Here is a 27788-nt window from a genome sequence, read left to right on the forward strand (position 1 = left end):
TTTGTCACAGTGCCATAAGCCTGTGGTCTTTGTACAAAGAAAGGATGGTAAAAACTTTAAAGTGACACTCCAGCAAAAAGAAAGAAAGTCTAAGCGCTACAAATATACCTTAACAAATAATAATGGTATTTCCTTTTCCAATTACAATATGGGGGCGGCACGGTGGTGCAGCAGGTAGTGTCGCAGTTACACAGCTCCAGGGACCTGGAGGTTGTGGGTTCGATTCCTGCTCCGGATCTGGGAGGAGTTGGTGTGTTCTCCCCGTGTCCGTGGGTGTTCCGGTCTCTTCCCACGGTCCAAAAACACATGTTGGTAGGTGGATTGGCGACTATAAAGTGTCCGTAGGGGGGTGGGGGTGGGGGTGTGTGTGTGTGTGTGTGTGTGTGTGTGAAGGACTGGCACCCCTCCAGGGTGCATTCCCGCCTTGCGCCCAATGATTCCAGGTAGGCTCGGACCCACCGTGACCCTGAATAGGATAAGTGGTTACAGATAATGAATGAATGAATGACAATATGGCCCATAAGGAGCTGTGTGACTGGGACACTACCTGCTGCGTCACTGTGCTGCCAAGCTTAAAGGGAAACAACTTTTCTTCATGCATAATACAGTGAATAAAAAACAAGGTAAGGTACCGTGTAATATAGTTTATTCATGTAATCAACAAGCATTTGAAGTTCAAATATACACACACACGTATGAATAGATTTTTGCTTAGTTTTCTGTAAATTCTCTCACAAATATTAGTTGCAGGTTGCGTTTACCCTTGTACCTTTCCCCACATACATCAAAACTAATCATAACACCAGCCGATGCTCCATTAATGAGAAATGTTCATACCCAGTGGGCACAGGTCAGTTGAAAACTGATTTCCCTGACATCAGCTGACGGGCGAAATATGGTTGAATTTGGACATTTTTTAGATATCTCTTTCCTACAGAAGGCTATTGGGCTCAGAACATGTTGGATTCTCTGTGTTAATACAAAGTATAATTTCGTGTTAACATGCAAAGATATTATTTAAATATAACTTGTAAAGTTTCAGTTGTCACTAGTGAAATTTACATTTCTGACAATTGAACCTTCACGTGTAAATTTATGTCTTGATTTCATGATAAAATGATTTAAAGCTAAAATAGCCCTATTTACTTTCTGATACCTTAAAATATATTTAAGATATCTTCAATAAGGGAGTTAAGATACTTTTAATAGGAAATATGACAATGAATCTGAACAAAAGGCATGATATCGCTAATTTACTTTTTGCCTAGTAATTATTTTAGATATCTGAAATGAAAGTTTAAGACAGTCAGTAACTAATTTCAGATATTTTGTATTGGAGTTTCCATTGAACTTAATGGTAAATTGACATCATTTACACTAGCCAAAATGTAATTAAAGATATCTCAAATTGTTATTTCGCCTAGTAAAGCATCCGTACACTAGTAATGCTAGGGAATTCAAAATGGGATTCCAAATGTTGCTAAACTGCTGCTGTCTACGTTTGGTGCGTAAGGAATTTTTTTCTAATAAGATGTAATTTATTAGCCGATCTTGTAATATTTTTATTCCAGTTTAATCATATTTTTTTCATATCTCAATTTTATTGACGAGCAGATGTCTGTACACTAAAATCTCAAATTTAAGAAAAAATACAAACTTGAGGGAAGTTGAGGTACAGGACTGCGGAGGATTGATGAAATTCTTGGAGCTGATGCAGAGAAAACATGTTTATTACACACTGAAAGTCCATAGGATTTTAGACATCTTTAAAAATGGATTAACACTAACTGAGAAACCACTGTGTATTTGAGTACATTTATACTCCAGAGAAAAGCTTTTCTCACTCTGGAGCAACTGTCATTACAGTCAAACGGAGCATAACAATGACATTGAAGCTAAAAAAATGTTTATTTAAAAATAAAACCTAGTGTCCCTTTAATCTGATGATTGAAAAATCTTTTAGACAATGCAGTTTTAAACACTATCTGTCTGGATAAGACAAATTAGATAGAGAAGATGATAAGAAACATAGAAGAATAAACACCCATCCATGTAACCCATCCATGTAATTCTCCTGTTAGTATTCGGAATCTGGGCACATTTTCCGATAGCCGACTTGCTTCTGAGGAAAGAGCACAATCAAAAAAGTATTTTTACTTCCTTTAACAAAAATCACTGAAAGTACAGAGCAAACACTAAGCTGGGTTAAATATCCAGGAAATTACATTGTAGGATGTTTAAAGAATTTATTTGTAAATTATGGTGGAAAATAAGTATTTGGTCACCCACAAACAAGCAAGATTTCTGGCTCTCACAAACCCGTAACAACTTCTTTAAGAAGCTTGTTTGTGCTCCACTCGTTACCTGTATTAATGGCACCAGTTTGACCTCATTATCTGTATAAAAGAAAACCTGTCCACAGCCTCAAACAGATGGCCAAGAACAAAGATGTTGAAGGACACCAGGAAGAAAATTGTAGACCTGCACCAGGCTGGGAAGAGTGAATCTACAATTGGCAAGCAGGTTGGTGTGAGTAAATCAACTGTGGTAGCAATTGTAAGAAAATGGAAGACATACAAGACCATTCATAATCTCCCTCGATTTGGAGCCCCATGCAAAATCTCATCCTGTGGGGTCAAAATGATCATGAGAACGGTGAGCAAAAATCCCAGAACTACACGGAGGGACCTGATGAATAACCTGCAGAGAGCTGGGACCAAAGTAACAAAGGCTACCATCAGTAACACTACGCTGAGAGGGACTCAAATTCTGCAGTGCCAGGTGTGTCCCCCTGCTGAAGCCAGTACATGTCCCAGCTCGTCTGAAGTTTGCCAGAGAGCATATGGATGATACAGAAGAGGACTGGGAGAAAATCATGTGGTCAGATGAAACCTGAACAGAACAGAACCAAACAGAACTCGTCATGTTTGGAGGAAGAAGAATGCTTATGGAAGCAAATCAGTCTCATCAGACATTGAAATATTACCACCTTTGAGTTTGTAGCACTGAAATTATGCATCTGAATTTTGTTGCTTTTGAATTTAAGTCTTCAGATTTATACCTCTGAATATTTTGCTTCACAATTATGCATCTGGATATAATTGCTCTTGAATTGAACTTGTGAATTTTAAAGAACACGTTTTCACTGTTATTATTCAAGGTTAATAAATTCAGAAAAAAAAATAAGCTTTAAAAAAATTTAAACAATATATTTTGAAGTTTCCAGTTGTGTTTGCTTAAACACTGAATGCTATGTTCACAGGGCCATTACAAAAAAAATTCCACAGTAAAATTGTCATCTTCAGGATATCAATAGTCTGATATATTGTGTCTCTAGTGAGGCTTTTAGATTTTTGAGACACTTTGAAATTAGAGAATATCCACGGAAGGAAGCTAAACGTGTAGTTTTTCCACGGTATGGAAATTGTGTTCGTATTTCGCCATCTAGCGGCGACAGAATGGAACTACTGCACCATTTAAGGTGAAACAAGCAAAATTCGGTCGTGGTTGGATGTTGGTTCAATTGGTTCAAAAGGGTGGTAATATTTCAAAGTCTGAGACAGATTTGCTTCCATAATTGCTGAGTTGCATCCCAAGAACACCATACCTACTGTGAAGCATGGGGGTGGAAACATCATGCTTTGGGGCTGTTTTTCTGCAAAGGGGACAGGACAACTGATCCATGTTAAGGGAAGAATGAACTGGGCCATGTATCTTGAGATTTTAAGCCAAAACCTCCTTCCATCAGGGAAAGTATTGAAGATGGAACGTAGCTGGGTCTACCAGCATGACGATGATCCCAAACACACCGCCTGGGCAATGAAGGAGTGACTCCGTAAAAAGCATTAAGGTCTTGGAGTGGCCTGGCCAGTCTCCAGCCCTCAACCCCATAGAAAATTTGTGGAGGGAGTTGAAGTCCGTGTTGCCCAGTGACAGCCCCGAAACATCACTCTAGAGGAGATCAGCATGGAGTAATGGGCCAAAATAACAGATATAGTGTGTGCAAACCTGTTGAAGACTTACAGGAAACATTTGACCTCTGTCATCGCCAGCAAAGGTTATATTACAAAGTATTGAACTTTTGTTATTGACCAAATACTTATTTTCCACCATAATTTACAAATAAATTCTTAAAATCCTACAACGTGATTTCCTGGATTTTATTTCTCATGTTGTCTCTCATAGTTGAAGTGTAGCTATGATAAATTGTAGACCTCCCTCGTCTTTCTAAGTAGGAGAACTTGCACAATCAGTCGCTGACTAAATATTTTTTGCCCCACTGTATATACTTGCTCTGTCAAAGAGGGCTAATAAAGTATGCAGAACAACTGGTGGGCATCTGTAGTTCAACAAATGAAGAATCATATTTGCTTCTAGACATTTACATTATTCTTTAAATCTCACAACACTACTGACAAGCAAATGTCTGTACATTAAAATCTGTTATTTGTTTATTTGTAACAAATGTATTTACTAACTTGAGTCAGGAGAAATGTAGTCAGTGTACAATAGATCATCGTTCTCAGGATAAGAGTTGGCGGGTCCAAACCCTATAACACAGAAGCTTTATTTAGAACAAAGAAAGAACTGAAACATTTAACAGAGATAGATACTTTAACAGAGACCCTGACACAAAGACAGAGAGAACTAGACAGGGATACTGAGATATAGGGAGACCTAGACAGAGATACTTACATAGAGAGACCTAGATAAAGAATTACCAATAGACTAGAGACAGAGGGAAGTATAAAGAGATTAGAAAGAGAGGAAAGGACTAACAGACGAGAGAGAGGAACATACTAGTAGACTAGAGATGAGAGATACAAACAGACACCTCAAACTAAGATACAAAGCACAAGAACTGACAAGGGAGTGCAGCAAACAAAGGGGTATCTATACAAAACACTGAGAAGGAACACCTGGGACTGATAACGAGAGGGAAGGACTACAAAGGAGACACTGATGAGAGGGCGGAGCTAAGGCGGGACTAGGGCGGAGACAAGAACAACAACAAACAGAGCCATGTGCTGAATGAGTACATGGTGGGGAAAACAGACATAGGACAGGGCCAGGGAGTAACAGATTAGAGCTGATGGAGAGGAAACATGATTATTACACACTGAATATCCATATGTTTTTAGACATTGTTAATGATTAATGCTTTAACCGAGAAACCACTGTAGATTTGGGTTCATTTCTATACCACAGAAAAGCATTACACACTCTCTATAACAGCTGCACATGAGCCAATACACCCCTATAGACCACATTTGGCACAGAGGAGTACAATATTAAGCTCATGTGCAGCTGCTTCACAACCGATAAATGCCTGTGTCTGGAGGGTTCGGTTTAGACACTTACCTCTATGCGCTCTGTGTTCTGGTTCTTCTCCCTCTATGGGTTTGTTTACGACCTGTGTCTCCTCTTCTTGGGGCTTGGTGACCACCATAGAGGTCAGTGGTGTCACAAATTTATATTTGAGAGCGAGATCCAGAGCTTCTCCCCTGACTTTCTCTTTCTCCTGTCCACTCAGAGCCACCCTTAAAGACAGGACTGATAATGCTCAGTGTGTTTTTTCAGGTACATACACATCCATTAACTTGCTTATTCACATTCTTTCTGCAACTCCATCTCTCCAAACAATGCAGATACACCGGGGGGCTTCATGCCCCTCTGGCATATACTTGGCGTTGAGATCTTTGGCCATAGATTTGGATGTACACTGAATAACTCATGAGCGTGCACACACACAAACACAAACACACAGAGTACAGAAGATTGCAGCCCACTCACTCTTTCTCCAGTAGCTGTTTGATTGTGAGATAAGCCCAGATTCTCTCAAAGAAGTTCTCATGTTGTGGTGAAACGCCTGCCAAGTCTTTAGTGAAAACAGAATCCTGGTAGATTACGCTACTGTTTCTCTACAAAGAGGAGAGAAGAATAGATCACTGAAGTTACATTGTGATTCTGCAGGGGGCGTCATGCCTATATCAGGAAGTCTGGGTTTAAAGGAACACTAGGTAGTATTTTTACCTTAAAATTACAGCGAAAATTATTTTGATTTTCCACTGAGCTGTAAGAGGGAGAATATAGCTTCTGTCATTGCTAATCCAGGAGCAGCACTGCAGAGATTGCACTATGTAATTTTGGAGGTAAGAACCCCCTTACCCCTCTCCCTCAACTGACTCTGCAAATTTAGGGGAGCCCTGGAGCAAAAATTACAAACCTTGCTTTATTCTGGATATCCTGCCAGTACATCACAGGGCATAGCTGTGTCATATAGAGGGTGTTTTGGGGTTAAATCCTCTGTCAGTGTGTCATGGTCTTGATTTAGCCCAAAAATACATGATGAAACTGGGCTATGTTTTGTCTTGAGATGATCCAAATTTAGCCCAAGATGGACCATGGTATTCTGGCCATATGTCACGTTTTAACATAATTTAAACAGTATGGGATGTCTTTTTTAGACATATTTGAACTTTTCTCTGTTCCAACCAATCTCAATGTTGTATAGACCTCTGGCGAAATTTTTTAATTACTGTTTTTGGAGTTACTTCAAAGGAGCAATCTGTAATGCTGACACCAAGCATTTAAAGCATGTAAATAACTATTATACAGTTTCAAAACAGTGGAGAAAGCTGTCTGCCTCCTCCAACTCCTCCTCCTCAGATGTGAAGCTCAACTAGGTTCAAGAACTAGAGTTCATTTGGTGGAAAAGCACTATGGTTGACAGCAACAAATCAGTGTTCTGATTGGTTAAACAAACCTCGCGATCTGATTGGTCCAGCTAAAGCTTTCCTATTGGTCCATCAATTGGCCGTTAAATCCGCAACTGCAAAAAGAGATTCGCACACGCAGCAGAGAACGCGAATGTGTGGATTTTTCCACCTCATTCAATAAATCCCACTGTCACATTTGGAACCTTTAAAAGGTTTGCTCTTGCACATTTTAAGCCGTTTGAGAAGGTACTGATTCACACATTCACGACATTTGATTTACAAATGCAAATCTTTTTTTTACACATTTGTGATTTTAAGTTATTATTATTGTTGTTGTTGTTTTAAATTTGTGCATTCCAATACATTTGTGGATTTTAGTTTTACGTGTGTGTAGTTGCTCAAACGCAGTTACAACGTCCGTTACATTTGTGAGTATTGTTTTACAAACTTAAAATCTTTTTGACCCTTTTTTGACTACATACATGTAAACCCTGCTGAGCGCTAATTGGCCAGAGCCATGTCAATCACCATGAAATGCAGAGCTCATTGAAATTAAACACAAACATGCTGCTTGTAAAATCTTTTAAATTATAGCATTTTTCTCATTTATTTTTATCACACTCACAATGGCAGCTTGTAACTTTACCTCAAGGTGTTTTGAATAGGTTTAAATGCTTCTTGGGATGAAAATTTCCAGTGAAAGCCGAATGTGCAACAAGTGAATCTGATCTCTGAGAACTGGGGCGAGGAGCCGTGTTTAGTCCAAAAACGTGAGCAAACAGCGCCTAAATTTATCACCGTCGTTAATGTGGTTTCCAAAGCCAGCGATTCCTGACAGAGACGGGTTTTTCTACATCTCCATTTTGCGGGGGAGCCCTGCCAGAGGCAAAGCAACAAGCTTTAAGCGTGTCGAGTCGTGTAGAGCCGGACCCATGCGGTGGAAAATGGGCGGGACCTGAGGCAGAAATTCCAGTAGAGCTCCGCTCTGGAATGGGCACTTCTCAAAGAGAATATATTCCTTCAGCCCTGCTCTAGGGGATGCTAATGCTTCAATCTAGCCTTAATCCATGACCACACACCCTGGACATTTCATGAACAAGTACAGTAATTATATTACAGATTGCTCCATTAAATGTAATGTCATTTCAGTGTGCATGAGTGTTAGCATTTGCTTGTAGCATTATTCATATTTTGAATGCTTAAAGATTTTGTAATTCAGAAATGCAGTGGATTAGAGACTGTAGAGCACAGCTTTGCACTTTAACAACAGAGATGCTCTTACCGAGATGGCGATGACCGTTGTTTGGAAAGAGTCAAGGCTGTTGTCTGTTATTTGTCCGGCCACTACAATCTCTGAGCCGTTGTAGTAGTGTCTGAAAGTGGTCTGGGTGAGATTTCCTGCTCCAGTGTAGTTCAGCTGAACATCAGTTAACAGTGGAGTGGCTACTTCCTCATAGAAACCCTACAGAGCATGAAGACGGTGCTGAAACTCTGAACAGTCGCAGTAATGAAGTGGATTTAAACAGAAACAACCGTAACATCCTTCACTACCTGCATCTGTAGATCAGCATCTGAATCCTCATAGATCCGAACAGCACGTCCACTGTTTTCCAGAGCCATCTTCTGCAGGAATTCAAAGTTAACGTCAAATCCAAACCCCAGACAGTACAGAGGAAACTTCCTTCCGATGGCCTTTTTCACATTGGCCTGAATCTTTATCGGGTCACTTTCACCTGAAGAGAAGGAGACGATGGAAAAATATGAAATACTGATGTGTATGGAGACCTCACTGTGTTTATTGTATTTGAGCCTGTTTTTGCCTGTATTAGGAGCTCCATCTGTCAGCAGGATGAGGATGGGAGCGGATCGTCCTCTTTGATGTCTGTTGATCATCTCCACTCCCTTTAGCACTGCATCGTTGATGTTTGTGGCTGAAGGACACAGGATATTAGATAAAACATTAGATAGTGTCTGAAAAGCTCTACTCTCTCTCCTTAAAGCACTTTATTCTATATTGTCTGCTGTATAGTTTAATTCTAAAACATGAACAGGAGGAATCTCACATCCGCCATCTGTAATCTTTCTCACAAAGACCTTAGCCTTCTGCAGGTTCCCCTCTGAGGCCGAGAGCAGTTCAGGATTCCAGACGTCTATGTGATTGTCAAAGGTGACCAGCCCAAAGTGATCTTCCTCAGAAATATCTCCCAGGATCTTCAGCAGTGCTTCACGAGTCTGAAATGAAAAGAAGTCATCAACAAGTCTGTACACTGAAATGACTCTAGATAAGGGTCTTAGATCAAAAGTAAACCCTAGAGTGGAGTTCACCTGCTGAATCTTCCTTCCAGACATGGAGCCACTTCGGTCGATTACAAACACCACATTTTTCGGGATGCGCTGAACGTCTGTGGGTGCAAAGTAGTGAACGAAATAACCTTCTGATGCCTGACCGGAGAGAGAGGAATAGACAGGAGTGTAACACCAGTCTTACTTCTTATACTCAACTCATCAAGTCAGTGCTTCTTTTACAGCTGTGTTTATGAGACATTAATACATAAAGATGTATGACACAGCAAATACCTGAAGAGCTCCACTGGGGTTTTGTCTCTCCACATCGTAGTTTATAATCAAATCTCCTTTCAGTCCTGTAGGTCCACAAACATTGCAGTTCGTCTGCTGCTCCCGAGTCGGGTAGAAGTTCACCCACACCTGTAGTTTCACAGTCATCACAAAACTCAGTCCAAGAGAAGGGAAGGACAATGATATATAAAACTTGAGATTTGCAAAGCACAGTGTCATTAGTCCTCACCTCTTTATCAGATCGTGTAGTCGTCACAGCATTGGCCAGTTCTTTAGTGTTCAGTCCTCCATTCACTGCCAGGAAGGAAATACCTGGACTCTCATGGATGTACACATCAATCTGACAGAGACGTATAAACAACAATCAGAAACACCTTCAGATCTGTAACAAAGTACAACAATGCGGAGTTCTGTACTGTGGAGGACACTGTGGAGCAAATCAGATCTGCTTATGCAATCAGATTTTTAGAACCTAGTGTCCACATTGCATGTTGCAAGTGACTAAATCTGATATTAGTGTACAGACTGTAGTCATATTGATTGTTATAGTAATGATTCAGGCATTAGTTGCCATAGTAATGATGCAGGTATTGGTTGTGATAGTAATCATGCGGGCATTGGTTGTCATAGTAACAGAGCAATATAAAGATGCTGAAGGCAGGAAACTCCACCCCTGATTAAATTTGAATCAGATCTACAACCACGTTCAAATGTGGTTCAAATCCTATTGGAATCCAAGTCCATGAGGCCATTCACACTGCAGAAAATTTCTCCTCAAATCTGACATGACAAGAGCCCGGACAGACGGAGCTGATGAATGTGGACTTCACCTTAAAATCTGTCACCGTCTGCATCGGCTGTGCGTTGATTAGCAGCTGATATTTCCCAAGTTGTCGATTTAGCAGCTCCTCGTAGGTGAGTTCAAAAGTCACTTTACTGGAAGCAGCCACAGTCACCGAGGTTTTAAACTCCTCCAGAGTCCGTCCCACTGAACTGGAGAAAAAGGACAACACAGAATAGCAGATAACTGAGCTGTATTAATCATCAGGCGTGTTATAATCCAGTAATCCATCTTTAACTGCCATTAATAATAAGTATGATTATGGCTGGAGTTTTGTGTGTTTTTGTTTGTGGATTGAGTTGATGTGTTTGAGTTAACACACAGTAGGAATTACTTTATGTAGTGCACTGACATATTTTGGTGTTGCAATTTTTTCCTGCCAAGATGTGCATCAAGAGCATTTATACTCTGCTTAAAGTTTGTGGAAGATTTTAAAAGCTGAGGTTACATACACATTTGTTCTTGAAGTTCATCTTCAAGTGGACTCATTCCCTATTGGTTGTATGCAGCCAGCATGGTATATTTATTTAGCTGTTTGGGTGTGTATATTTGCTCCTGCACTGTGTATGTATGTGTTTATGTGATTTCAATGTGTGTTTTATATTATATGCATTTAAACAATTCGATGGCAGACTTGATGTCAGCAAATCTTTAAGGAGAAGAATAAATCCATCAGTAAATGAAGGACTGTGGTGTTGTGCATTGCCTGGAGAGAGTGAAAACATCTGCTCATCTAACATTTCCTCTGAACTAAAAGGCATTAATCAAGGGTTTGTTCCCACTATGCGAAATTACAGCTTCCACCTCCAGCCTTCATACCCTTCTAAACCATGCTTGGTATTAGGCTCATGTGCAGCTGGTCCAGAGCATATTTTCTACAGAAGGTATACACATTGTGTGTGCTGCTGAATATTTTAAAATGTTTACCTGACAATTCCGGCACTTTCTCCTCGAGACACGGCCTCACTATACTGCTGCTGAGCCTCTTCTTTCTCCTTCACAACTCCATCATACATCTTCCCCTCCATGGTCCTGGAAATGCATTGTTTCATCAACACTGAATTGTCAGGTATGACGATTTAAATCTGAATAAGGACAATGCTGAAATGAGGCATGTTTACTCACATCCTGAATCTGCTGATGAAGGCATGTTTGGGAATCTGAACCTGAAAATGGACTTCTTTGGACTCATTGAGACGGTTGGCCACGCGGCTGGTGATGACGGTGACGGCGTAGCGGCTGGTCACTGTGGCGTTTATGTGAAAGCTGTAGATGTCTATGTCTTGTTCCTGCTGTGGAGAAATCGTAGTAATAGTAATAGTAATAGTTTTATATTTTCATAGTTTATGGGCAGCACGGTGTCGCAGCAGGTAGTGTCGCAGTCACACAGCTCCAGGGACCTGGAGGTTGTAGGTTCGATTCCCACTCCGGGTGACTGTCTGTGAGGAGTTGGTGTGTTCTCCCCGTGTCTGCGTGGGTTTCCTCTGGGTGCTCCGGTTTCCTCTCACAGTCCAAAAACACACGTTGGTAGGTTGATTGGCGACTCAAAAGTGTGAGTGTGTGAGTGGATTTGTGTATCTGTGTTGCCCCTTGAAGGACTGGCGCCCCCTCCGGGGTGTGTTCCTGCCTTGCGCCCAGTGATTCCAGGTAGGCTCTGGACCCACCGCGACCCTGAATTGGATAAGTGGTTACAGATAATGAATGAATGATTTTCATAGTTTATGCAGTTTTAAGACTCCTGATAAACATACAGCTTATATAATCTCTGTAGTTATGGAACTCCGCTCTCATGCCAAGAATCCACCAGAGATCATTGTAGGGGAGCAGTGGACCTGTGTTTTTTTGTGGTTACATCGAAAATTCTGGAACAATGTAAATTTAATTAACAGAACATATGACGAATATTTGTTGATCTATTTTTCACAACAAAAATTATTCATTCATTCATTTATTCATTATCTGTAACCGCTTATCCAATTCAGGGTCGCGGTGGGTCCAGAGCCTACCTGGAATCATTGGGCGCAAGTAGGAATACACCCTGGAGGGGGCCAACAAAAATTAAATAAAGGTAATCATTTGAAGACGAGAACTATGACAAAATGTTCTGTACCTTTCATCAACAAATGAATCACTAATCAATAATGTGAAAGACTGATACACGACTTTTATTTCTGATTTGAAAACATACAATCGCCAGTAAAATCATCTGTTGTCAGGGCAACAAGAGCAACCGGGCATAATATTAAACGTTAATTGAATGTTAAATAAATGGTAAATGTATCAGAAGAAAATGTGGCCATGTCCCTTCCATAATTTTAATGTTAAAACCAGGGGCACTTTAGGAACAGAGCTTTAGGGGTGCAGTGCCCAGTGAGCCTAGCAGCCTGACATGTATAAGTGTGCATTTTGGGAAAACATTTAATAATAAAATGAGAACTGATAACTTCCAGGATAAAACATACATTTATATTGGAAACAGTACGTTTTTTCTTTCCCAGCTTGACAGTTACTGACTATTCAGTACACGTCTATTTTCTCACATGGTTCTTCCTGCGCTTGTACTCTCTCCATCTCTCTTTCTCCATCATCTCTCGCCCTTTGCACTGACAATCTTACACAAATATATTGAATTTGATTAAAAAATGACGTAAGTAGAAATAAGTACTAATAAATAGGCCAAAGAAAGTTTGAGTGATATAAATAAATGTAAGAGGTGGATGGGGAGAATCCACTTTTATGACAGGATATTGTTGTGCCTTTCTTCTGGGGTGTTGTGGGTGATGAATAAGAATCTCTGCCAGACACTGTCTAGAGGTGTAAATACATTTTTATTTTTATAGCATCTTACCAGCCTTAAGGGCTGGCAGTCAATTTCATTTGTCTCTATATGTCTCTATTAATCTCTCCCTTCTCAGTCCTACCCTCCTCACTTATATGGGTTTTTTCTGTCTACAAATGTAAGCTCTTGTTTACATTATTCCCTGCTCCAGGAATGAGACACTGAAAGAATTACTACTTCCCGCTCTCTAAGGAAACTTACTCTCCACGCCCAGAATAGTAAAACATTCCTATTTACTGCACACAATTAATAACATATGCATTAAATTATACGTCATTTGAATATACGTCAATATCATAAGCTCAGTTTGATGTGAATAATTTGATGTGAAATCATTGTGGACTCTACTGCAATAAGTGCAGAAAAACAAAAGCTGTCCACCCCCCCACACCCCCGCCCCCTCCGCTCTCTCTCTATTCTCCTCTCTCCCTCTTTGTGCTGCCAACCAATTTGCAAATATAACAAACAACAGGTATTTTAATTTAACAACAGACAAATAAATAAATTAATATTCGTTTATAGCATTTTTTCATACAGTCAGATTCAAATCACACCTTCATTCTAATAATCTGTTATCAATATTATGAAGATCACTTACAGATTCTGAGGATATGATAGTCACACAAGCTATAACACAGGTAACAGATGTGTTACTTTAATTTTAAACATCTTTCCACAGTAGCAGACACAGTCTCTATTATGTGGTTTAATAGAAATAATTAAAAACAGAAATCACTGCCCACATACTGTAGGTAATTTCCCTACACCGTCAGAAAATTTGTCACTGGAGGTACCCTCAAGGGCACACATTTGTACATTTAGTTAGGGAACATAATTGTAACTTAATTCTAAGTGTTGATTTTAAAATTGTGGTTATTTCATACGACCAGTTTCCTCTCCAGGGCTTTTATTATATTACTTTATTTGATAAAGTTCTATAATGAAAACTTACAAATATTCACCTTTCCTTCTGGAGAAGAGAATGTAATGTACCTATAGGGAACAGAACTGGTCTTTTAAGTGGACTCACTGTTGTACTTTTAAAGGTACATTTACACTGTTTGTACTTTTAAAGACCAATAATGTACCTTTATTTTGAGAGTGTACAATACATAGACAGCTCTCCTTTTAGCCAGGTCATGCAAGCTATTTTAGAGCTGACCGGTTACTGTTTACTCAGATTTTGTGTGTTTTTTATTTTTTTTTTAGGGCATCTCGTCACCCTACTGTGGGCAATGAAGCCACATAATTTTCACCTTCCCCTCTCACTTGAGTTTTTTTCTTGAAAAATAATGGAATATTCATGGCTGACTGAAAACAAACAAACACAAGACATGTTAGGAGTCTTCTGTTCTTTCATTCTAATTCAATAACATTAATGAGCTAATACACTGCAGTGGAAATAGTTATGCACACGTTGCGGTGGCATAAGCACTACGTAGTGATAATTATGATAATTGTAAATATGTAAATAAATGATAATTAATTATTATTTTATTAATAATTAATTATTTAATGCATTTTGGTAAGCTGTTGGGAGTCGTTTGGGAGATGTTTGGGAGTCAATAAATAATATGTAGTGTCTTTACCTGCCCAATTTTACCTGCCCAATTTTACGCAGATGAATCACGTATTTACAAAGCCGAACATCATCCCACCCTGGCTTGCCGAGCGTGACGCAACGTAAATGTTTCTTCTGTGTAACACTATATCACTGCATTTGCATCACACAGTCTTAGTCAGATGACCTACAGTACCAGTCAAAAGTGTGGACACACCTTCTCATTAGTCATTGGTTGAATGGGGCCATTCACTATTTAGAACCAGCCCACAACCCATGTTATGGTCTCAAACATATTAAGGCGAGCAGTTCTACAAATTAACTCATGACAAGGCCACAGCTGTTCCCTGAAAACCATTCCAAGTGACAACCTCATGAAGCTGACTAAAAAAACGCAGAGAGTCTGCAAAGCTCTCATTTAAAGCAAAAGGTGGCTACTTTGAAGAAAGTGTAAAGTATAAAACATATTCTGGTTTGTTTAACACATGTCCTAAGAAGATGTCCTAATTTTGACTGGTACTGCACATTCACAATCTGTGATAAATTTCCCAAAACAAAGGAAACCCTCCCTGAGTGGGTATGTCCAAACATTTGACTGGTGCTGTACTCTTTCTGGAAACCAGTACAAAGAAAATAAATAACTGCCAGTGTGTCTCTTTTAATGACACTTTGCTGGTCCAAAGCCTGGATAAAGGAGGAGGGTTGGACGTAGAGTTAGCAGTTACACCTCACATAAGCCTTTTGACTAAATGTGATATTATAACATTAAACAGTACAGAACAAAACTGATTTATGTAATGTAGGTCTAGACAAAGCATTAAAGTCATAGTTATTTTGAGAAAAGTTGGCCTATTTCAATGACCCAAAAAAAATACAAAACCAAGAACATGTTTAGGGTGTTTTTACTCACTTTTTGTCTCCCCATGACGTTATTCCTCTCTTCTATGGCGTCAATTACAAATGGATAATTATGCAAATTTGTCAGCCAATGGTTACTTTCTTTACGGAGGAGTTGGCAACACTGCTTAAGGCTATGTCAAGCTCTAATAATATGCACAATATCACATTACCTCGCCATCATCATCACCACAGTCTAAATCTGTAATGTTTTCATAAGGTTTAGCTTTAATCCAGTCCATACTTATCTGATGACACTCAACTAATGCTTTCTTTCCCACCATCTGACAGTCCAGTCGCATCTCGTCATGTCTGACTGACATTGCTTCTTGGATGACATCTCACCACCTGAAGGTCAATCCTAGCAAGACTGAGCTGCTTTTCTCCACCCTCACCATGATCTTCATATCTCAATTGAAAACTCCTGGAAATGTTAGAAGCCTTGGTGTGATTCTAGATGGCCAGCTGTCGTTCACAACCCATATTGTGAACCTGACAATCTCATGCAGGTTTCTACTGTACAACACTGGGCAGATCCTACACTTTCTTTCTCTGGAGGCTGCCCAGGTGCTAGTCCAGTCTTTAGTCATTTCAAGGCTTGACTACTGCGACTCACCCCTGGCTAGTCTTCCTCTGTGGGCCATCAGACCCCTTAAACTGATCCAGAATGCAGCTGCATGGATTGTCTTCAATCCTCCGAAATTTACCAACTGGCTTCCTGTAGCTGTCCACATCAGGTTTAAAACGTGGCCCATTACCTACATTGAGTTTTATGCTCCTGAGCTAAACTGTTCAGAGCTAAATATGACCTTAATTTGTTAACATGTTTCCATTTCCCCCTGCAGATGAGCTTGAGAGAGCCTTTCCAGGACATTCCTTGGCCCACTGAGGTTACTGTCTCCCCCATAAAGGAGCGGTAAGAGACCTTTTTCCATTTATATTCTTCTATGTTTACATTAATGGCTTATGTTAAATGTTAATACCTGAACTGGACAAACATTTATAGAGAATGAGTGAATAAAAAAATTAACACAAAGTAATCCATGTGAGATTCTTCTGAGTTCTCAATGTTCAACAAGTGTGTTTGCAAATAGCACAGTGGTGCACAGCTACTAATACTAAACTTTAATACAGCTTTGAGACAATGTTTATAAATTATTAGAAAATGATTTCTGCACCTGAAATGTGATCTATTTTATGCCATAAATAATTGAAAAAATAAACTGTAGTTTCAAGTGTCTTTAATTGTCATTTCAGCCATATGAAATGGTGTACAGTACACAGTGAAATGAAACAACGTTCTTCCAGGACCAAGGTGCTACATAAAACAACAACTACATAATACGACAAAGTGCACGTGTGCAAAACCACTTATAGTACGAGCAGTGAGGTCCAATTTTTGTCCATATTTGTATGAATGTAAACATTGTTTTGCTAGTACGGACCATGCCCGTAGAGGCTGAAACGGGGAGGTGAACTCAGAAGTCTTTTGGGGAAGAGTTCAGGGCGGCTTATGAATGGGTATGAAGCCAGACCCCCCCCGTTGGATAAATGAATATGAGAAAATGGTGGAAATGGGGGGGAGATGGGGTGGAGGCGGGAGCGAGTATAAAACAGTTGAAGCGGTTGCAGGCGCGACAATGGCCGTATGTAACTTCAGATACTGGGCAGTCCCATAGCTGTTTAGCCGGAGCCAGTTTAAAACAGGAGGCTCAATTGGCTTGATAAAGGTCGAACATGGCTCCGAATATGGGGATCAAGAGGAATGACCCAGCGCGGAGGAGCGAGCTGACGTCGTGAAGCAGTCGAGTCGAGATCCATCTCCTGAACTAAACGAGGCGAGTTTGTCCGACACGGAAATGACGTGAATTTGCAGGGTATATATATGGCTGAGAGGAGTTCGGGTGTGGTCCTACTCCCAAAATTATGTTATTACATAACTTCACTTTGCTAGTACGGACCATGCCCGTAGAGGCTGAAACGGGGAGGTGAACTCAGAAGTCTTTTGGGGAAGAGTTCAGGGCGGCTTATGAATGCGTATGAAGCCAGAACCCCAGAAATTTACAGGAATGCTGGTCATTAAGTGCTGCAGAATGAATAGGTTCAGGTACTCTGGTCAAGGGTCTGATTGGTGTCCTGATTGTGTGTAGGTGAATGAAGGGGTTAGTGAGTCTTTGAATTAACTACCTTTAATAAACTGGTGCATGAGTGAGTGTCACGTGAGATGGTAGAGAAATAGCATGAGTAAGTTGAATGTCCTTTATTGATTATGATAACGGAAATTCTAGCGTGACTGATAATTCGAGTATTCAGATGCCGCAGCGGTAAAGGGGTGATAATTGTGAAATGTGATAGAGTCAGAGTTGGTCTTAAGATCATCGCGTCGGCAGAAATCAAATTGATCAACTAATTATAGAATTTTAAAGTATCACCAGCATGATGGCGAAGAGGAGAGGTCAGGTTGAAAGCCCGCAGCTGCTGGAAGAATTAGTACGAACAGTACAATAAGAGGCAGTGCAAGGTGCAGTCGCTAGGAGAAGCTTAGCTGCAAGCAGAAGCAGAAGGTAAGATCCAGCAGGAGAGAGTGCAAGCCGTACAGTGGACGCAGGGCACCGTTTGTTTGTGAGGGGAAGGCATAGAGATGAGCGTCCACAGCAGTTTCTGAGGAGAGAGTGCAAGCTGAGAAGTTGGAGGTGAGCGGTGCGGCGGCAAAGTTATGGGGTTGGGATGAAGGTCTGTGGCATGAGAGAGGAGGGCTGTAAAGGAAGAGGCAGGATGCAGCAAAACCACGAGGGGAAGGGGATTAGGATGATGGTCCACATCAGGAGAGAGAGTGTGCTGTAAAGGAAGAGGCGAGGTGCGGGACAGCCGCAAAGGAGAGGATTAGGACATGGCCTGTAACGGCACCTGGGAAGACGATGAGCTGGAAAGTCAGAGACTTGGAGTAGTGCAGCAGCAAGAAGTGGGGGATGAAGGTCCAACGAAGCACCTGAAAACAGAGCAGGAGCTAGAAGCTGTAGAGTGTGAGGAGCAAGGCAGCACAGAGGAGGGTCCGGTACGATAGTCCACAGCAGCATCTGAAAAGAGAGTATAAACTGGAAGCCGGAGGGTGGGAGAAGCACATCAGCAGATGTAGATGAGGATGAGGGTCTGCAGCAGCACCTAAATAGAAAAATGAGAATTGTAATGTTAGAGGCAGGGTATGGCGCGGCCGCAAATTGAAGAGGTTGGGATGAGTGTCCATGAAGTATGCAAGCTGCTGATGTAGAGGCTGGGAGAATGAGATGATCGGATGAGAGCGAATCTAGGGTGAGGAAGCTGTGCAGCAAGGAGACTGCATAGAATGCCCAGAGCACCAAGCAGGAGGCAGGCCCGCAACAGCAACCTGTAGAGTGGGTGCGAGCTGGAAAGTATGAGGCATAGAGCAACAGCAGGGGTAGAGGGTGGAAAGAAAATGAATCAGCAATGAGGAAGCCATGCAGTGAGAAGAACGCATCGAGTGCCCAGAGCGCTGGACAGGAGACAGGCCCACCACAGCACCTATAGAGGGGTGCAGGCAGGAAGGTCTGAGGCATGCAGCTGCGGCTGAAATGGGGGAAGAGGTGGGATGATGAAGGGAGGGGTGGGATGATGCGTAGAGTAGATCGTAGAATAGACCGTGTCGAGTGCCCAGAGCGCTGGACGGGAGACAGGTCGCCGTGGCACCTATAGAGGGGTGTGTGCTAGAAGGGTGAGGCATACAGCTATGGCTGCAATGGGGGAAGAAGTGGGATGATGCGTAGAGTAGACCTACGTAGAGTAGACCGCGTCGAGTGCTCAAAGTGCTAGACAGGAGACAGGCCCGCCGCAAGCTAGAAGGTCTGAGACATGCAGCTGCGGCTGCAACGGGGGAAGAGGTGGGATGATGAAGGGAGGGGTGGGATGAAAAGGGGAGGGGTGGGAAGATGCGTAGAGACAGATGTAGAGGAAGAAAAAGGGGTGGGGTGGGATGATAAATTGAGACAGATGTAGAGGAAGAGAAAGGGAGGGGTGGGATGATAAAGGGAGGGGTGGGATGATGCGTAGAGAGGATAAGAGAGAACGAAACGAACTTGGAGGGCTGTGTCTAAATGGGTGCAATGCTGTCCATCAAGGCAGTGTTCAGATGGAAAGAGGAGCCGATTTGGAATGGAGGCTTAAACATCCTGCCTGCTTTCTTTTCCAACATTTCAGATAGGACCATCTTGGTAAGCAGTGTAGGTAAACTACTGCCCTGGAGATGTGCATAAATATTGCAGATTCTAAGCCATTATCCAATTCAGCTCAGATAATTATATTATTATCAAAACAGCCCTCTAAAGCACCGACCTGTGAGACAGCAAAGACTATAAGACATTGAGGCTAATGTTTCCAGCTTAGACACAACCAGAAAGGGTAACAGGAAGACGAAGAGTGCTCCAGCAGGGGGCGTTGAGTCGGAGATAGAAGGTTGTGACGTCATCGCATTGCTGCATAGGGGCTCCTTACACTGGCAGACGGGTTTCTCTCTTTAGCTGAGTAAACGAAGGGGACGCCATTGTTTCGAAGCACGTTGCTGGAACGCCGCGGCTGTTCTGCTGGAGAGGAGGAAATGGGAGTCTCAAGGCGCTGTAGAGCTCGTAGCTGTGGAGCAGCAACCGTGACGACGGTAGATTCGCGTTCCCCAAAACACGAAGCAGTCCCGTAGCAGCGTAGCCGGAGATGAAAATAAGGGGAGGCTCGAAGCCTTGCGCCAGCATCGGAGGCAGATGCGGGGGGTCACTCGGGAGGCCGAATGCAGCGGGAGGAGAAGCAAGAGAACAGAGCACCGATCCGGAGCAGGTAAGACAGCAGAGCATAGAACAGTTGAAGCGGTTGCAGGCGCGACAACGGCCGTACGTAACTTCAGATACCGGGCAGTCCCATAGCTGTTTAGCCGGAGCCAGTTTAAAACAGGAGGCTAAATGGGCTTGATAAAGGCTGAACATGGCTCCGAATATGGGGATCAGCAGGAATGACCCAGCGCGGAGGAGCGAGCTGACGTTGTGAAGCAGTCGAGTCGAAATCCATCTCCTGAACTAAATGAGGCGAGTTTGTCCGACGCGGAAATGACGTGAATTTGCAGGGTATATATAGGGCTGAGAGGAGGAGTTCGGGTGTGGTCCTACTCCCAAAATTATGTTATTACATAACTTCACTTATTAGCAGCAGTTTTTCCATTTTTGGTTTAAGTGTAAACATGGTCCTTTTTTAAGTTTAGCAGCAACATACTAATGTTATCCAGTTGGACAGACGTTTATGGAGAGAGATTAGTCTCAAAATACTTTACAAATGAGTAAATGTTAATCCACAAATTAAACACAAAGTCACAAATATGTTTCACTGTTCACAAATGAACATGTCCCAATCTGTGTCTCACAGCCTGCAATTTGTACAAATACAGTTACATTCATAAATACATGTTTTTGTTTTTCATAGATATATCACAAATTTTATGCAAAAATAAATACATTTGTTTAAATTTATATTGCAAATATTTGTAAAGTCGAAGTTTCGGATTTAAAATTTATTTGTAAAATGTAGAATATGTATTTGTGGATCAAGTCACTCACGTGTTTTCCGTGACGTGCATTTGTTTATTTCCTCTCACGGGTTTTTTGATTCTGAGACTTTCCTCTCGCATTTCACCCGCTCCAAATACAAATGCAGCCTGATCCACAAATGTGGCCAGCGAACAAGCCACCGCTAGGGGGCACTGTTGTTTTATATGGAAGCAAATCTGTCTCATTAGACTTTGAAATATTACCACCTTTGAAGATGTACCACTGGTTTTTTTTTTTTGCACTGAAATTATGCATCTGAATATAATTGCTCTTGAATATAACACGTTTTCATTACGTTTGTTAGTATTCAGAATAAAAGATAAATTCAGATAAAAATATTCAAGCGCAAAAAATTTCAAACAATATATTTCAAAGTTGTTCAAATTCGGTAGACTATGGAGCCCCTAAAGGGACTGGGGGAAAATAAAAAAAGACTATTGATTTAGCGTTCCCTCGCAAATACTTTTTGAGCTCCGTAGTACTGTGCTTGCTGTTGATTATATGCTTGCTGTGCGTGTCAGGTGAACTATGGAGCAGCTCGTTGAATTTTACTTTGACCTTGATCTGAAATATAAAGACATAACATCTCTTCTGAGCAGAAAACATGGATATGTTATTGGGGAGCGCCAACTGAAACGTTTGTTGCTGTGTTGTTAATTGCTATGAAATGAGGATGAGAGAATTTAAAGTGCAAGCGCATGGACAAAGGTGACGTGAACAGTACAGAGATGCAGACAATGTACACAGTTTCCAAACAGTGAGAGAGAATGGAGAGTGAACACCTGAATAAATGTGTAGCTATTGGTAGTGTATTGGAGTAATGTGTGTATGTGTGTAAAAGTCAGTTCTTGCATAAAATGGTATCCTGTTTTTACTGCAGCTTTAAAAAAACAGAATTCCCAGATAAAATGAAATGCATGGTGTAGCAACCGGCTCGCGAGCTCCACAGCCGTGTCTGGAGTCATGTCTCTGTAAAAATCAGTCTGCAACGTGCCCTGAGATCTCTGTGTTTCACCACTGCCTTACAATCTCCATCTTGTAATTGAATGACCGGATTTTTGTGAGCGACTTTGCTTGGTAAAGGTTTTTCGTTAAGATTCTTAGCTTCACCCCTACCCCAGTCAATAACAAAAACAAAAAAAAGAAAAAAAAAGAAAGAAAAAAAAAACAGCCGTCCACACTTTTACTTTTTTTCACGAAGCCACCTACGTCTCATACACCTGTTACTATGGAGATACGTGGAACTACTGTGTTCTGACTAGCACTTTCAGGATGCTACCGAACGTATATAAACTTGTTGTTCACAACTTCCTCTGATGTTAGGCAGTTCCTTACAGATGTATGAACGATTCGTACTGGCAACGAAACTGTGTGTTAGTAGAGATAAATAAATACATATATAATATCTGTTTCAAGTTGCTGAATGTCCCTGGAAATTGCAGTGTCCTGATGTGTTGACTGAGCCACAAAGACAATTGTGTATCATAAAACATTTGCAAAGGAGCACAATGTATTTGCGAGGAAACGTTCCCCCAGTCCCATTAGGGGCTCCGTAGTAGACAAAATTCAGATACCAAAAATACTAGTGAAAAAAATTCAGAGTACACATCCGGGATACAGAGGATGACCAATGGATTCATTCGGATTTTCTCTTTCACTTTAAATGGTGCAGTAGTTCCATTCAGTCGCCGCTAGATGGCGAAATACGAACACAACTTCCATACCGTGGAAAACTACACGTTTAGCTTCCTTCCGCGGATATTACCTCTTTATTTTCAGTGTCTCAAAAATCTGAAAGACTCATTGAAGACACAGTATAACAGACTTGATATCCTGAAGATGAAGAAATTTTGCTGTCCATATTTTTGTAATGACCCTGTGAACATAGCATGTGATATGACATAATTAATACGACACATTAATTTAATATCAAATATACCTTGTCAGTGTTTATATGTATGTGTTTCATCTAAAAATAATATAGTTAAATAAAGAATAAGTGCAAATACAATTAATTTAAACAATAAATAGTGCTCAGTCAACAAATTCAACTAAAGTGCTCCTGTGGTAAATGGGTGGTTAGTAGGTGGTCATCTTAATTTTAATTTTTTTTTTTTTTGCTTGTTTTTATTTATTTGTTTTTAGTTTGTTTGATTGATTGAAAAATATCACCTTGTGTTCATTTCAGTTGTAAACACAGAAATGGTCCAAATGATAACTTCATGTTCCATTAAAATTACGTAAAAGTTTGAGATAGAAGGATATATGGCAGCAGACTGTCTTTATTATCAGCATTTCAGATGAAATTATAAGAGCTGTTCAGGCAGATATATGCGTAAATTCTGGAGGATCATCAACTGTCACAATTGTAGTTACAAGTGACTGTGTATTCACATCCAACAGAGATTTTCATAGTTACACCAAGTATACATTTTTATGGGCAAGTTCATTTGTGCCTTTTCACAAATAAAACATTCTCTTTCTGTCTTCTTTAGGCTGTTTACAGAAGAATGGATGTACCATGTCAAGTAATACAAGTCTAAGTTTCCAAGTTTGCTCTGATCAGTGGAGGCTTTATACAGTGAACTGCAAATGGAAATCAATATCCCTGGCTCTGTATGTTACGGAGCCCTTAAAGTATCATGGTGGAAAAATAGTATTTAGAGACTTAATTTGTTCCCTCAATTTAGTAAATTTTTGCCATTTAAAAAACACAAAATATATGTTTTCTATGGGCTACCGCCATCTCCGCGAGAGCTAAGGGACTAATTTATCTCAAACGTAAAACTTATAACTTGCAAACAAAATATACTGCTCTGACCTTTGTGCTCCATGACTTTTGTGCGTGAGCTCTGAGTTCTGCTAGTTCTCTGAGTTTTCTGCACGTGCTGTCTGTGTTTTGTGCGCCTGATCCATGAGTTTTGCGAGCAGTTTTGGCACAACGCTCTCGCGTGGGCGAGACTTCTCAGGGGTGTCTTTCCATTGGCTAATGAATTTTTGAGTGACAACTCAGTGCCCAAGGCATTCGTTGCAGCTCAGCAGCGAAGAGACAGTAAAGATTTCAACATTAAAGAGATAGTAATTTTACACAAACACGAATTCTCACACCGATGTCTGTTTGCTCGGGATGAAACAGAATAAATGAGAGTTTATTTGTTTATTTGTAAATTATTATTCATGAGTGCTTGAGCCTCTGTTTAGAAACCTATCGTGTACTAACTTAGTGGGTCTTCTCTTTTCCATAATCGCTGTTAGACGGTTTAAATGCCCATTTAATAAAGTTGTATCAAACTTCTGCAAAGTCCACTGTCATTTTTGGATTTTGAGAGGAAATGTGAATGATTAATAAATCATTAACCATTATTAACAATAATGAATTATTAATAATAACGATGATTATTAATAATAATATTGATAAACAAGAAGTCAAAATGTTCTAACAGTATACAGTTCAAGCAAAAAGAACTATCTGTTTAAATATTATAAAGAGGAAATTAATTAAATATCAGAGCTATTCAGCAACGTGAATGTTCATATGCGTTATATTCCCAAAAGGTATTGTTCCAAAGCCGAATGCACACGCTTGCTGCATTCAGAGTCGTGAACCATGTCCAGGGCACTGAGTTGCCACTCAAAAACTCATTAGACAATGGGAAGGCACCCCTGAGAAGTCCCGCCCACGCGAGAGTTTGTACCAAAACTGCTGCAAAACTCAGGGATCAGGCCAACAAAACTCAGAGAACATGTGCAGAAAACTCAGAGCTCACGCACAAAAGTCATGGAGCACAAAGGTCTGAGCTGGATATTTTGTTTGCAAGTTATAAGTTTTACGTTTGTGTTAAATTTTTTGTGTGATTCTTTTTGGCACAAATCTGATTCAATAAGGGACCGTTTACAAACCACACTACACAGTAAAACGAAGGTGACGAACCACGCACGTGACATACACTACATCTCTTACGTTGGTCAATTTAACCATTGCTGGCCTGTAGTGATGGGTTTTTGAGAATACATTTCAATAGCTTTTAAACCTTTGATGATATTGTTTCTAAACAAATGGTATTTGATCAAGTGACACCCACATGACATACTACACCTCTTATTTTGGTAAATTTAACCATTACTGGCCCACTGTGATACATTTTTCATTACAAATTTCAATAGCTTTTGAATCTTTGATGATATGGTTTCAAATCAAGTTGTATTTGATCAAGTGCCACCAACATGAAATACTACACCTCTTATTTAGGTAAATTTAACCATTGCTGGCTCATGGTGATGGGCTTTTGGGAATAAATTTCAATAGCTTTAGAAGCTTTAATGAAATTGTTTCAAAACAAGTTGTATTTGATGAAGTGTAACCCACAATCTAAATGAAACCAGCACTGACATCTTTCACAGTTGCTACTGTAATGGGTTATTGCTAATTTTTGCTAGGCATTTGTAAAGACATTGGTATCTAAGAAACAAACACAGCAAATGCTTATGAGAATAGGTTTTTGGCCAAATGTTTGCTGATACACCATAGCAGCCAACCTGTAAAACTTTAGCAATTACATACCAATGCCTTTACAAATGCCTAGCAAAAATTAGCAATAACCCATTACAGTAGCAACTGTGATAGATGTCAGCGCTGGTTTCATTTGGATTGCCTTAATATTATCATTCCTGCAAAAGATGTCCATTGGTTTTGTGTGCTGTGTCATAAACAAGGCTGAGACTGCAGAGGAATACTCTGACATACTTGTCTTTTTTCAGATATCAAAATAACACATTGTGAGCATAAAGCAAGTGTGTCTGTAAAGGGCCATTGTGGACCTAGGACATTGTCCAAAACAAGTAGCAACACATCTGATCTTATGCGTTAAATAAGGTAGCCCCTGCTTTCTGGGAATGTCTGCTCTGGTTTTCTTTAAATGTATCCTGTGGATACACCAACCTTTTGCATACACCTACTGTATGTACAAAGCTGGCACATGTTATGTCTCTCATGAGTGAAGTCAGACAATTTACTTTATTTTTACATTGAAAGTAATTTTTTTGGATTGTAACTATTGATGTAGTTTTGTGTGTATATAATTACAGAAATATTCTGCCAAATATTGACAGTTGGTCAATAAAAATATTTAAAAGATCAGTTAAAAAAACCTACTCAAATTATTGCCTACCCCGCCATTTCTTCATTCAAACAGCTATATGTTCTTTCGGAGCAATTTTATTAAACATTCAAAATCAATTGAAATTTATTCTCAAAAATGCATCACCATGGGCCAGCAATAGTTAAATTGACCAAAATAAGAGGTGTAGTATATTGTAGTATGTCATGTGGGTTGCACTTGATCAAATACAACTTATTTAGAAACAATATCATCAAAGATTCAAAAGCTATTGAAATTGTTAAAGAAAAATGTATCACCACGGGCCAGTAATGGTTAAATTGACCAAAATAAGAGATGTAGTATGTCATGTGGGTGGCACTTCATCAAATACAACTTGTTTTGCAATGAAAATTCCAAAGGTTCAGAAACTATTGAAATTTATAATGAAAATGTATCACCACGGGCCAGTAATGGTTAAATTGACCAAATTAAGAGGTTTAGTATGTTGTAGTATGTCATGTGGGTGGCACTTGATCAAATACAACTTGTTTTGAAACAATGTCATCAAAGCTTCAAAAGCTATTGAAATTTATAATGATAAATCTATCACCATGGGCCAGTAATGGTTAAATTGACCAAAATAAGAGGTGTAGTATGTCATGTGTGTTACACTTCATCAAATACAACTTGTTTAGAAACAATATCATCAAAGTATCTAATACTATTGAAATTTAATCTAAAAAACTCATCACTAGCAATGGTGCATGGCCAACATGGGTTACATTTACCAACGTAAAAGATGTAGTGTATTTCATGTGCGTGGTGCGTCACCTTCGTTTTTACTGTGTAGTGTAGTTTGTAAACGATCCCTTAGCTCTCGCGGAGATAGCGGTAGCTTATAGGAAACAATATATTTCCTGTCTTTTAAATGGCAAACATTTCTGACATAAGTTGTAGCTGCTTGTCTTGGATCCCAAAAGCAATAATTTGCAAGTATTAAGTCATTTGCATGCACCGTTTGAGAGCTATTGAAGAAACAAATCTGAATATGCGAATATGAAACCAACTATACCGGAGTCGTTCTGGCCCAGATATTACGGTACAACCGTCCCGGATCCGGGCAAAATGCTTGTTTGCTATGTGGGTTCCCTCTTCAGCTCACCTGTGTTTGTCCAGAAGCAGCCCAGACGAGTAAGAATCCAAACACTGTGAAACTAAAAGCAGCTCGATCCATGGTGATCCACACACCACGGAATCGTCTCTCTCTCTCTCTCTCTCTCTCTCTCGCTCTCTCTCTCTCTCTCTCTCACACACACACACACACACCCACACACATACACACACACACAGTTTCATATTCATCATTCGTTTGACGGTTCGGAATTCTGCTTTTTTCCCCGGTATATTCACCGGTACAATTGCAGATTCGTGGTATATCGAAAGAAGCCTATAATTTGTATTTTCTGAGAAAAAGCCAGAAACGCAGCTGCTTTAACCGTTAGGGACCGTCACACAATTACCAAAAGAAGCGATAGCGTTTAATGTAAATATTCAAATAAATATTTTAATCTATTTTTATGGGTCTAATGATGTTACACCACCTTAGAAATGTACAGGGATTTATTCCTTACATACTACAAGGCTTATTTTGGTGA

The 27788-nt window shown here is 40.3% G+C and overlaps 1 protein-coding gene across 2 annotated transcripts; it reads right to left on the minus strand.

The window, feature by feature from the left end:
• Positions 1-637: 637 nt before the first annotated feature.
• Positions 638-27418, minus strand: LOC136696239 (inter-alpha-trypsin inhibitor heavy chain H3-like). Of its 2 annotated transcripts, none has more exons than XM_066670452.1 (15): positions 27296-27418; positions 11263-11429; positions 11065-11169; positions 10127-10289; positions 9526-9636; positions 9297-9425; positions 9045-9161; positions 8783-8951; positions 8540-8650; positions 8271-8452; positions 8002-8181; positions 5794-5921; positions 5362-5540; positions 4479-4550; positions 638-2122 (listed from the first exon to the last, which is right to left on the minus strand). In XM_066670452.1, the coding sequence occupies exons 1-15, from the start codon at positions 27365-27367 to the stop codon at positions 2004-2006; spliced, it is 2004 nt and encodes a 667-aa protein (XP_066526549.1). In that variant the 5' UTR covers positions 27368-27418; the 3' UTR covers positions 638-2003. The 2 variants fall into 2 exon arrangements, with proteins under 2 accessions (XP_066526549.1, XP_066526550.1); XM_066670453.1 differs by having other exon boundaries at positions 11263-11426; positions 27296-27411.
• Positions 27419-27788: the final 370 nt, after the last annotated feature.

The sequence above is a fragment of the Hoplias malabaricus genome, chromosome 5 (assembly GCF_029633855.1).
Source record: "Hoplias malabaricus isolate fHopMal1 chromosome 5, fHopMal1.hap1, whole genome shotgun sequence".
NCBI lineage: Eukaryota > Metazoa > Chordata > Actinopteri > Characiformes > Erythrinidae > Hoplias > Hoplias malabaricus.